Source organism: Galeopterus variegatus, unplaced genomic scaffold (assembly GCF_000696425.1).
Source record: "Galeopterus variegatus unplaced genomic scaffold, G_variegatus-3.0.2 Scaffold609, whole genome shotgun sequence".
NCBI lineage: Eukaryota > Metazoa > Chordata > Mammalia > Dermoptera > Cynocephalidae > Galeopterus > Galeopterus variegatus.
Genome location: NW_007726720.1, coordinates 376,638 through 388,991, shown reverse-complemented (window position 1 = coordinate 388,991; position 12,354 = coordinate 376,638). Strand labels below are relative to the sequence as shown.

Here is a 12,354-nt window from a genome sequence, read left to right as displayed (position 1 = left end):
GGTCCGCTCACTGGTTGAGTGCGGTGCGGGCGCGATCCCGTTACCGGTCACAAAAAAAGACAAAAAGGAAAAAAAAAAAACAAAACAGGGATCATCACACAGTGACCTTGCTGGGGCTGTTGTGGGGAAGGATTGGGTTGGCCCCATAAGAACAGCCATGTCATATAGTCAACCTAATGTGCAACAAGGTAGCATGGTAAAGCCACTCGGTAAGTGGCAGCTACTATCATTATTAATATAAAGAAAATTATAATTTTAAAAGTGAGGGACAAAGAGATAATCCTGCCAGGCACTAATTTCCTTTAGAACCCATCCCCTGAGGGCTGGCCCGGTGGCGCACTGGATAAGTGCGCCGCTTGGGAAGTGCGGCGGCGCTCCCGCCCGAGGGTTCGGATCCCACATACAGACCGGTTCCCGCTCACTGGCTGAGCGAGGCGCGGGAGCAACACCGAGGGTTGCGATCCCGTTGCCGGTCCCCGGTCCAGTACGGGGGCAACACTGAGGGTTGCTATCCGTTGCCAGACACGGAAAAAGACAAAAAGACAAAAAAAAAAAAAGAATCCATCCCCTGAGACCCCATCAGTCTCTCAACTGTGGTTACTAAACTCTGTTATAAATAAATAAATAAATAAATAACCACACCTTTTTTATTTAGAAATCATTTAAGATCTATAGACATTGCAAAAACAGTGCAGACAGTCCCTGTTACACTCCTCCCCCAGCTTCCTCCAGTGATAGCATTTTGCAGTAACAGAGGATATCATCAAAACCAGGACACTGACATGGGTCCAACATAATTATTAATTAAATTATGTCCCACATTTGAAATTTCACCAGTTTTCACATGTGCTCACATTCATGGGGTGGTGTATAGTACTATAACATTCTATCACAAGAACAGATTCATGCAGCCACCACTGCAATGGAGATACAGAACTGTTCCATCCCCAAGACACTTCTGTGCAGTCCCAGCCTCCCTCCCAACCCTAATCCCCGGCAATGGACTGCCTTTCAGTTCATTTATTTTTAGACAACATTTAGTAATTGTTTGCATTAGAAAACGTTCATCTGTCACGCTCAATCCCTCAATCAAAACTCCAAAGATTATCTAATCTCTCTCCCATCTTTTATTTCCATGTACTGGGGAGAAGGGAACTAATACATGTTAAGTGCTTACTATGCGCTGGCGCTGTGAAAGGTGCTTTCATGGATTTTATTTCATTTCATCCTAACTATCCTGAAAGGCAGTGGATGACAAGTCACCCTTATGCAGATGAGGCTTGGCGAGGTATGGCGAGGTAGGTGATTCACCACAATCTGGCCAGTGTGTAGTGGAGCTGGAGCTGTGGAGCTGGGTTGGTGTGGCTTCCACCACACAGGCCTGGCAGCCCTGCCCGTGGCCCAGGGGCTGTCGGCCAGCTGCTAGTGAAGTCCTGATATAAAACTGCTGAAATCCCTCTGCTGTTGGCACGACGTCAAACTGGGGGCTGGAACTTTGCTCCAGTTCACCTGCCTTAATTTTGGGAAGGCCACACCTAACCTCAAGTATGTTACAGCCTTTATTATTATTATTTTAAAAGTAGGTACTGACTCTAAAAGATACCCTGAAGCTTAATAATAAATATGCACATTATTAGAATGCAAGAGACATGCCCATTTGGGGGGGTTAACATTATGAAACCCCCTTGATTTGCATTCAAATCTCATCAGCTTTCTGCAAACCAAACATTCTGCAGAATTCATTTTGTGTGTGCAAAAACTGAAAAATGCTGTGTTCCCTGTTCTAACAGTTTATATGAAGCAACAGGCACACAACTGGCACCTTAATAAATGCTAATTCCCCTGTCCTCTGCCCACCCAGGGGAAGGGACACTCCTCCCTGTGCCCGAAAACAGCTTGTTAAACAGGGTGGTGGGGGCGGGGGCTGCGGCTTACTTCCTTGTTTTCCTCTGCACCCATGCCAACAGGGTCTTGATGGCCTTCCTCTGGTCTTTCACTGATATTGCCACGCTCCTCTCTGCGGTGGGCGTGGGTGGGAAGGAAGAGTCTGAATCTGTGCCTCCTGAGCCGGGTGACAGACTGGAAGATGGAGAGTTTCTGCTGAGGTTGCCTGTGAGCTCCTTAATCTGGAAGGAAAATGGCATTTCAGACCCCAGAGACAGACCGACCCTCCCAGCATGTACCCTTGTGTGACTTGTGGCCACATAACCCTGACCGGAGGTCTCAGCTCATGCAGAACTGGGAGAAACTCCTTTCTGATAGCAGTACCTGTGATGGCCTGGACAGTTCATGCAGCTTGTAGTGCATGCAGTTACTCTCTACAAAGAAGATCGTCTCCGCCTGGAGTCTGTCCAGCTCTGGCCACCACGGCACACAAGGTCTTACTGACCCAGCTCCACTTACCCCTTTCTTCTCATCACCCACTCCCAGAGCTCTTTCAAGCCCTGCTGCCTCTGCTCATGTTGGTCCTCCTGCCTCAATGTCCCTTTCCTCCATCATTCAGCAAATATCATGGAGTCACTTGTGAGAAATGCAAAACCCCAGGATCTGCCCCTGACCTACAGAATCATAATCTGCATTTCAACACCACCCCCAGGCAATTCATATACACAGTAAGTTTGAGAAGCACTGGTTTAGCACAATCCTGCTTATCCTGCAAAACCCAGCTCTGTGTCACTTCCTCCAGGAAGTTTTCTCCCCTCCCCTCCCCCATCTGACGTAGTTGCCCCTGCTTGGAGCTCTTATGTCATCCTGCTCATCCCTTGATTGTGGCCTGCACCATAGAGCTCTATAATATGGGATTGACTTGTCTGTGATTAAAGGGTCACGAGGGCAGGGCCTCGTGTGTCCAGTGCCTGGCACCATGGAGAAACTCAACAGACATTTACTAAATGAATGAATGAAGGTCTGGGATGGATTTAAGGCCTTGACTGAACACATTCTCAGGATGTTTCCAGCATTTCTCAGGAAGTTTAATAACGAACATCAGTAACTAAAGCCGGTATATAACACTGTACAGCTAACAAAAGGCTTTCACATATGGCTTCTCTTGATGCTCAGCACATAGTATAATCACTACTCCCATTTCACAGATGTGGAAACTGAGGCTCAGAGAGAAAGCTTTTATTTTTTTTAAGTTCAAGTCTCACCCAGAATGGGATCTGTAGTCTCCAAACATTGTTTGTGCTTGTTCCTCTCTGAAATGCAAGGGTTTAGCCAAAAGCCTCAGCAAATCATCCCTGTGCAAACCATTTTACTCTTTGGAGGGTAATTAAATAATGAACCATGATTTTTTGTTTCAAAAGAGGGTGGGTTTTAGAAGATCAGATTTCAGCTCACCCCTCCTATTCAGGGAAATGAACTTGAGAAAAACTTAAAATGCTACCTTCTTACTCCAACCCCAGATTCAGTCCTTTATTTATAAAATCTGCATTTCCAAACAGAGGCTAAAGTTGCAAAGGATGGGACAATAAGTGCTCACCTGTCACATGTTCCCCTTTCTAGGGCAACTTTCATACAGTCTCTTTAATCGTCTCTGCTGAACACTTGGGTAATTTTAGGAAAGTGACTCTATCAAGTCCAATTTTGGTTTGGAAGTATTTCCCCAGTCCTTGTGACACTTTAGAACAAAATTATTTTTCAAAGTAGGTATGTAATGTAACTCTTCAAGTCCTAAAAGGATGGATATTTCTCTTCTAGACAACAGAGCTCACACCACTTTTCAAATCACAGGGACTCAGACATTTCAGTAACCAGATTCCTTCAGTTCTTTTTCAGTAAATAGAAGTCAGAATCTGCCAGAAACTTAATCTCACTGTCTCCCTTGATTTGGCCCCACTGTTCTGCTGGCGCTAAGCAGACTCAGGATAGTTACTGTGTGTTACGAAAAGGAAATCGTTTTACCTGGAAGAAGAGGATTATGTTCCATATCAGCCCAAGAACCAAAGAGGGATTGCCATCTGCTATTTCTGCTGCGTCGATGCTAACCAGTTTTACCTGGAGAGAAGCAACTTATGAGCATAAAGGCGGGTTTCTGGGGAGGCTGGCTTGTGTTATTTTCTGACATCTCAGGAGCCTGTTACTCTAGTTCAGCCTGTGCCATTCAGTGCTGCCCAAGGCCACTCTCAGGGTCACCCAGCATGCAAAAGTGCACTTAACAGACACATATATATTACTTACCACGTGCACACACTATCCTAATCTCCTCAGAAGAATGAACTCAGTTTACCTTCACAACAACTCTATAATGTAGGTACTTCTCCTATCCCTATAGTTCAGGTGAGGACATGCAGAGAGGTTAAATATAACATGCCCAGGGTCACACAGCTGGTAAGGTTTCAGTCATCCTTTTCCAAGGAGAAATGGTAAATGCTCAGTAGGTCTGTCTGCTTGCTACACTAGCACCATCAAACCCCCGGATTTAGCATGTCCTTGGGACAAACACAGAGCACCAACATCAGCAATACTGAACTGAAAACGGACAAGTCCACTGCTGATTAGAAACAGTGTGGTGGCATATGGTTTATGCCCAGAGTTTCTGCAGCATTACAAAATATCCTACTGATTGGTTAAAATGTGCCTATGGTAGAAACCCTTATATTTAACCATGTTCTGATCACAGAATGATGCTCTTAGTAAATCCCCAAGGCCAAGTGTGGCACCTGGACCAGAAGCATTAGCATCACCTGGGAACTTTTCAGAAATGCAAATTACCCCCTAGCCTACTGAATCGGGAACTCTGGGGGTGGGGCCCAGTGATCTGCTTTTAAAAGGATAATCTGATTTTAACAGGCTCTCCAAGTGATTCTGATGCAAGATCAGGTCTGAGCATCACTGCCCTAAATCATCATTTTATTCTGCAAACAATCTAAGTACATAGGTCAGGGCTCTGCAGACCTCTCTGGAAAGAGCCAGATGAGAGTAAATATATAAGGCTTCGCAGGCCACAACAGTTTCTGCAACATTTTCTTCTCTTTTAACAATCCTTTACAAAAGTAAAAACCATTCTTCAGGGTAAGAGAGGAGAAATAAAGTAAGTCAAGATATATTTTCAAATCCACACCGCAAGAATCTGCCTGGGAGACTCTGGAGAGAAAAAATGAAGTGCGAGTTTCATATCAAAACTTTTCTTTTTCCTACACCTCTTTCTTCTCTCCCATCCCCTGATGGCTTTTCTTTTCATGGTCTCTGATCCTATCAGTTTGTCAGGGGTTTCTGACCACACCAATCAGTTATTTAATTGAGGGAGACTTCTGAGTTCCCTGGCTGAAGTCTGTTTTGCTGACTGTTGCCAAGAAAATAATTCAGACAACACAGGCTCATCACTGGCAGGTTGGAGGCCAGGAAAGAAGTTGTCAATATTGTGTATAGCACAGCTGATCAAATTCAGGGCCAATAGTCCATCCACATTCATCACGAGCACACGTCCTGTGTGATGAGTCACTTGTGAAATTTGGCCTGCTTGTCTCCTTAACCTCTGCCTCTGACAGCTCCCTCTGTTTTTGTAGCTTACAGAACACATTCCAGTCCAGCGGAATCAAAGCAGTTAGTCAGTGCGATCATTCCTGGCCTGCACTCCCATCTGGGGGAAGCCCAAATGGCAACTGACAGCCGTGGCCCTCTGAGCCGAGATTTCAAAGTGAGAAAGTGACAGAACTGCCCTGTGGGGATGGCATGAATACACGGGTGCACCTCCCCAGCGTGGGCAGGCAGGGCCCAGCAGGGAGCAGCTGGCTCTTGGGAAGGCCACTTGTAGAACCGAGCACTCTCCTGGCCACGAGGCCCAGAGAACCCGGCCGAGGGAAGGTGGTGGTTGCAGGTGGTCCAAAGTCCCACGGACCAGGTGTTCCTTGCCCTGGGTGCCCCGCCACTGTTTTGTTTTTGGTGGTAAATAAATAATTTAACAGCCAGACTTCAGTCAAGAGCTTCAGGGACAAAGTCCTCCTTCTCTTCCTCCTAACTCAACTGGTTTTGCCAGATGGAGAACAAGGCACCAGCTGGCTTATGGGAATATTGCTTCTCCCGCTCTGGGCTGGCACATCTAGGGCGGTAGCACAGGGGCCTGGGAAGTGATAATGGCTTCCCCTGTGAAGCACTGACTACCTGCCCAGTGGTCTTCACAGGCTAGTCACTTAAATGCTCACAATACACACATTTCGTAGATGAGGAAGCTGAGGCTTGGAGAGGTTGAATGACTTGCAGAAGGTCACAGAGTTTGTCCCGTGGGGCAGCCCGTGTCTGACGAGGGAGTGGACACTACGCTCTGGGACATACAGTTGTGGGGAGAGCGGAGCACACGGGCTGGCCACAGCACCCAACAGCATCTGGATCCTGGAGCACGCAGGACCTGGCCGCTGCTCAGCCTCGATCACGTAGTTCCAAGCACTGCTTTGGCTCAGCAGGGCCACTGTGGCCCATTCTTCCTCAAGCTGGGACAGTGGGACAGGAAGGGACCAGCAAAGACCCATTGATTGTTTTGTGGATTCTGGGGATGGGTCAGAGACTGCATCTGAAATGCCTGTTTCCACCAGTCTCACTCACCTTCCCAATGGGCCATTCACCTGTCCTACCTTCCTGACAAATGTTGCCAAATGGGGCACTGAGCTGACATAACATATCCACATTTGCAATATTTCCAGATTTTTAAATAAAAAATAAAGGGAGAGCACAAGAGTCTTGCAGGTTCTTTTGTGCTATAAGGCAGCTATTTCTGTTTGGGAAATATTTACGGATGGATCACAGAAGGCCAGGCCTTCCAAGCCTTAGCTATGCACTCTGTCCTTGCCATACCTGTGCAGAGGCTGGTCCCCCTCCCTGAAATGCCCTCGCACCCCGGCTGCCGCACGCTAGCTGTTTGTTTTTGCCTCTGCAGGATCATGGCTCCTTTTCATGCCCTTGGTGTTCCCTGCAGCACCCTTGTCCACGTGAGGTCTCTTCCACCTGACCCTAAACACCTTGAAGTCATGAGGGAGTTTCTAATGCACCTGTCTATCCCCAGTGCTGAGCATGGCCCAGGCCCACAGAAGACACTTGGTGAATGTACCTCAAATGACTGCTGGAAGCAAACCTACAACCTATCTGGGTAGTTCTGACGAATCCAGTAGGTGAGTTTTGCCAACACAACATCAGCAGGGGCAGCTGATAGAGTGGGAGACTATTCAGAGGTTGATAAGGTGGAAGGAAGAACGGCAAGGGGCCTAGGGGTTGTTCCAAGGCCCTGCATTATAACAAAAACAATGACAGCCTGGAATTTGGGGTAGGCCCTGCTAAGAAGAGCCATACCTAGTGCTAACTCCAGGAGCAGGTGGGCATCAGACATGACAGTCACTTGAATGGAGTGTCACAGTGAAGGCTGGGGCTGCTGGAGCCCTCAGTGCTGGCAATCAGCTGCATCCTACCTGGACCGGTATGTTCAATCCTCAACAACTCTCTCAGGTAAGTTTTGTTTTTATCACCTCTACTTTACAGATGTAGAAACTGAGGATCAGAGAGTCCAAATAACTTTCCCATCGTTCCTGGAAATGAGTGGGGAAGCCAGGATTGGAAACCGAGGCAGGTGTGCTCCAGGACCTGTGCTGGTCCATATTAGAGCAGGGGCTGATGGCATAACTGACTCTACAGAAAGGGAGACGTTTAATAAATATGGGATGGGCTTTCTTTTTAAGTAGCTGTATTGACACATAATTCATATTGCATTTAATTCACCCCTGTAAAGTGCACAATTCAATGGTTTTTAGTGTATTCACAGACATGTGCAAGCATTACTGCAGACAATGATAGACATTTTCATTACCTCTAAAAGAAACACCATACCCTTTAGCTGTCATCCTAATCCCCCTGTCTTCCTTCAGCCCTAAGCAATGACTAACCTACTTTCTATTGACAGAGATTTCCCTGTGCTGGACATTTCATGCGAATGGAAGCATACAATAAGAGTCCTTTGTGACTGGCTTATTTCACTCAGCATAATGTTTTCTAGGTTCATCCATGTTGTAGCATGTATCAGAGCTTCGTTCTTTTTTATGGCCGAGTAATATTCCACTGTATGGATATACCACATTTGTTGATCCATTGATCCATTGATGGACATTTGGGTTGTTTCCCCCTCTTGGCTACTGTGATGTGCTTTTTGGCTGCCACTGTTTGAACCTCCCACCACGTCTGAGACTTTCCCCACTGTATGGCTATTGGGAGGCAGAGTCCACTCCCTCTTTAGAAGGCAAGTGCTGTCCTGTCTCCCTTCGCACCTGGGATGTGCGTGAGGACCCAGGCTTGGTAGCCACACAGTGCTACCCAGACCTTTGAATTTGGACATGTGATGCCGTGAAGATGACACAGTACAGAGTTCCTTCCTGAGGCTGTAGTGGGGGCTTCCCAGAGGCTGTGGTGGCAGGGGAGGGGGTCGTGCCCACACTGACCCTCCAGGGGGACTTGAGGTGGTCCTGGTGCCTTGCACCCCTGGGTTCTGTCCCTGATTCCCCAGTCTATCAAGTCATTCTGTGAGTTACTTGGCAGTCGTGCCCACACTGACCCTCCAGGGGGACTTGAGGTGGTCCTGGTGCCTCGCACCCCTGGGTTCTGTCCCTGATTCCCCAGTCTATCAAGTCATTCTGTGAGTTACTTGGCATCCTTTCAACAAATTCCTTTTCTGCTTAAATCAGCCAAGGTTGTTTACCATGAAGAATCCCAAATGAATCACACCTTATGATGAAGCTTTCCTGCGTGTGCTGATGTGTCAGGCAAGCTGAGGGGGTCTTTACACAGATTAACTAGTTAGACTTAATGGAAGAGGAGCTTTGGAATTTCACCCCTCTGGGGCCACCCTGTCTCATTTCTGAAGGACATGAAACAGAGTTCCAAACAGAGAAAAAGATCATTTGAGCTAGAAAGTTACATCAAGGAAGGGAGAATTTTGTAATTTTTTCCCTGGATCATTTAGCCCCTTATTCCCCTTTGTGTCTCCCACATTCTAAGTTCCAAGAGAGAGTTTTACACTCTGACATGTCACTGTACTCTTATTCAAAGGAATGGAAAAAGAAAACATCAACTAAATTCTGAAGATCTGAGAGCCAGTCAGCTGCTCCATCCTATCTGTGATTGCACGTCCATTACAGTTTTATACCTGTGAATACGGACGGGGTGGGCAGGGAGTCAGGACCTGTATCCCCAACTGAGAGATTATCTGAGTGATTTTCATTAACACTGAAGCTTGGTTTAATTTGACCATTTTAGCTGAGACCCTAAACTTCAGATTACACCTTTTCCACAGCAAGAGAAGCCTGTGTTAACGAGATGAGTTTCAAACACTTACATTGCTATCTTCCAAAAACTTAAGTGCTTTCGCTATGTTGTTCAACCGAAAAATACGATGAGATGAGGATTTGTATTCGTGTAGCTATAAAACAGAACAAAACAAGCAAGTTAAACCAACACAGGCATTTCGAAATACCTGAGGGTGCTGCTGGATGCGCTCTTCTTTTTTACCTTTTTTCACATGAACTTCAAAAGAAAGTGAGGGACTCACAGCTAAAACCCACCTGGACTGACTCCAAACCTGTGCACGTGTGTCTCAGGACATGCAACTGTCACATCAGGCCCTTTAAGACTGCACTTATTTATAGTACCTGGGACTTAACACACTGCAGTTGGTGACTGCAGGGAATCGAAGTGGGTTAACAAAGGACACATTTGTCAAATTTTTCTCTATGACCCAGCTCCTGGCTCATCCGACTCTTCCCTTCCCCAGAGACTTTCAGTAACATGTTCTCCTCACTGAAGCGAGGCTTTTGTTTGGGCAGGGAACACTAGCCGTCAGCATCGCCACTCAGATGCTAAATCATCCAGCACAGTCCCTCCCCAGTGGCAGCAGATGTTTCTGTTTTCTGGCCAAGAGGTTTGTGGACAGCTATCCCATGTCAAAACAAAAAGCAAAAAAAAGAAAGAGACAGAGAGAGAAAGATGCCTGCAGAAGCTAAACCTCTGACAACATTAGTCTTGTATGCTGGAGTTCCATCAGAGTACACCGATCCTGAAAGGAAGCTCATCTGTTCTCCTAGGGGGGTGGGGGGTGTCTATTCTACCAGGTGTGAACAGCCAGGCCAAGCTAAAGGGAAGTGGAGGCCTGTTCCTGGCCAGGCTCCAGAATCAAAGACTCCCAGTGGAGGCCCATCAGGGACATGGCAGTGTTCTGGCCACAAAATGGGAAGCCTGTGTTGCTGGGAGCATAGAACCAGGGACCAGAATATGTCTTTTAAGGAAGCCTTCTGGAGACCGTGCTGCTGGGTCAGTGCAGGACCTGCTGAGAAACCAAATACTATTTTTGCTGCAGTGGGTCTGCCCTTATTAGGATTCCTTATGTAACTTTGCACAGCCCTCTCCAAGTGTGGCTAGTGGGCATCTCCCATTTTGCTAATGGGAAAGCAAAGGAGGGAAGGGTTAAGGGGTGTGAGAAGACCCCAGCTACATCAGATCTGAGAACAGATGTAGGAGCTCTTGACTTTAAACTTAGGGTTAGAAACAGAACCGGAGAGGCCTGCACTGGCTGAGCTACAGTTCAGCAGTGTCGTGACCCCATGGCCGCACCTTTGTACTACTAGGTCACCAAGGTCAAATCAAACACTGACTCTAGAACACAGTTTCTCAACCTTGACACTACTGGCATTTTGGGCGGGATCAGTTTGCTCTCTCAGGGAACATGAGACAATGTCCGGGACATTTTTGTTTGTCACAACTGGGGGTGCTACTGGCATTCAGTGGTTAGATACTAAACATCCTGCAATGCACAGGACAACTCTCCACCCAAAATGTCAACAGTGCCAAGGTCTAGAAAACCTGCTCTAGAAGAGGAGAAAAAGGACCAATCTGCTCACAGCAGATACATGCAACATGGATAGATTAGGCTAACGTCCAAAATGGAATGAACGTCAGCATCAGCTGGTTCGATTCAACTTCCGTCATACTTATCAAGAATGTTCTAGAAGCCAGCAGTTCTAGTTTTAGCCTCAAGGTGGATAACAGAATTTGGTTGGTAAGAGGCCTTTCTCTTCAATCTTTCCATTCTTAGCTATCATTCTAGTTAATGTAATAACTGGTTAGCTAAACTTTGTCTATTTCCAATTTTTAGCCTTCCCAGGCTCACTGAAAACACTGGGCATTTATTTATTTAGTAAAATAGATTTGCTTCTAAAAAAAGATACTGCTTAGTTACACACGATTATAGTCACTGATAAAGAAATGCCACCCTTCAAAGACTCTTGTTAAAGGATGTATGTACCTCCAGGTATGTGCACTTACACATATATCTGAATTGAAAAGAAACCTTCAGCAGTGTTTTCCCTTGTTTTTTATTTCTTCCTGACCCTCCTGTGACATACATACCAGATTTCGCCCAGAAAGGACTTCTAACAAAGCCATTAGGATTTTGCCATCTTGTATATCAACGAACAGATCTTTAACTTCTAGAGGTGGGTTGCACTATGGAAGAGGAGGAAAGAATGTGGCTGATTAGTGACCTGTGTAATCCATGACACTATTTCACAGATTCATGTTTCAGCTCAAGAGAAAACTTTCAAACATCCAAATCTGTCTATAGGTGGAAACGCTCATCCACAGAGGTCACAGACCCGTCACCCTGGAGGTGATACCCAGGAAGCAGGTGCACTGCCAGTTGACAGGAGAGCTGTGGAGAACATTCAGCAACAAAGGCTGATCAAATAAGTGATCCGTGGAGACCCTTTTAACCTGAGATCTCAGACCCCAATAGTAGGTCAATTCATGCTTCTGCTTTAGGGTAGAAAGAAATGCATGTCTCCATTACAGCCTTCTGTAGTATAAAATAATTCTACTGGGGCTTACGTGAAATTACATGCTGCAAGCCTTTCACTTCAGGTTTGGGGAAACTGAGGCTCAAAGAGGCTGAGCGATGGTCCCAGTGTTTGGTTGAGTTAGCTCTTTGGTATAAGCCTTTTTCCTGCATTAGGCCACACTGGCTGAACACAATTGCACCCAGATCCACACATGACCCTGGGTCAGTAACACTGTGGGCCTCAGTCTGGATGTTGGCAGGGTCCTTCCACGTCCAACGTTGCTCTGGTCTCCACACATGCACCCTGAGGTGCCCATCCTCATTTCGTCAATATTTAATCCAAGTCTAGAAGTGGTGGGACTCGTGGCAGGGGATGCCAGGAAGGTGGCTGGTGTATGCAACTTAGCTGGGAGGCAGAGGAGGGTGGATGGACACACAGCTGGCCTGCTGAGTGGCTGGATGGTTGGATCCTTTCCTCACCCCATGCTTGCAGGTTTGTTAGGAACTCAAAGGTTGAGAGGTTTATTTATATGTATATCTTTTTGTATATT

General features: G+C 46.5%; 1 protein-coding gene across 1 annotated transcript in view; it reads right to left on the bottom strand.

Moving 5' to 3' along the window:
- The window catches only part of CLMN (calmin (calponin-like, transmembrane)), a 64,890-nt gene that overhangs the window by 23,770 nt on the left and 28,766 nt on the right, over positions 1-12,354 (bottom strand). The window contains exons 3-6 of the mRNA XM_008570526.1: positions 11,377-11,472; positions 9,311-9,394; positions 3,904-3,996; positions 1,936-2,126 (exon numbers count right to left, since the gene is read on the bottom strand). Coding sequence (XP_008568748.1) covers positions 1,936-2,126; positions 3,904-3,996; positions 9,311-9,394; positions 11,377-11,472 — 464 coding nt within the window. The remainder of the gene's footprint in view (positions 1-1,935; positions 2,127-3,903; positions 3,997-9,310; positions 9,395-11,376; positions 11,473-12,354) is intronic.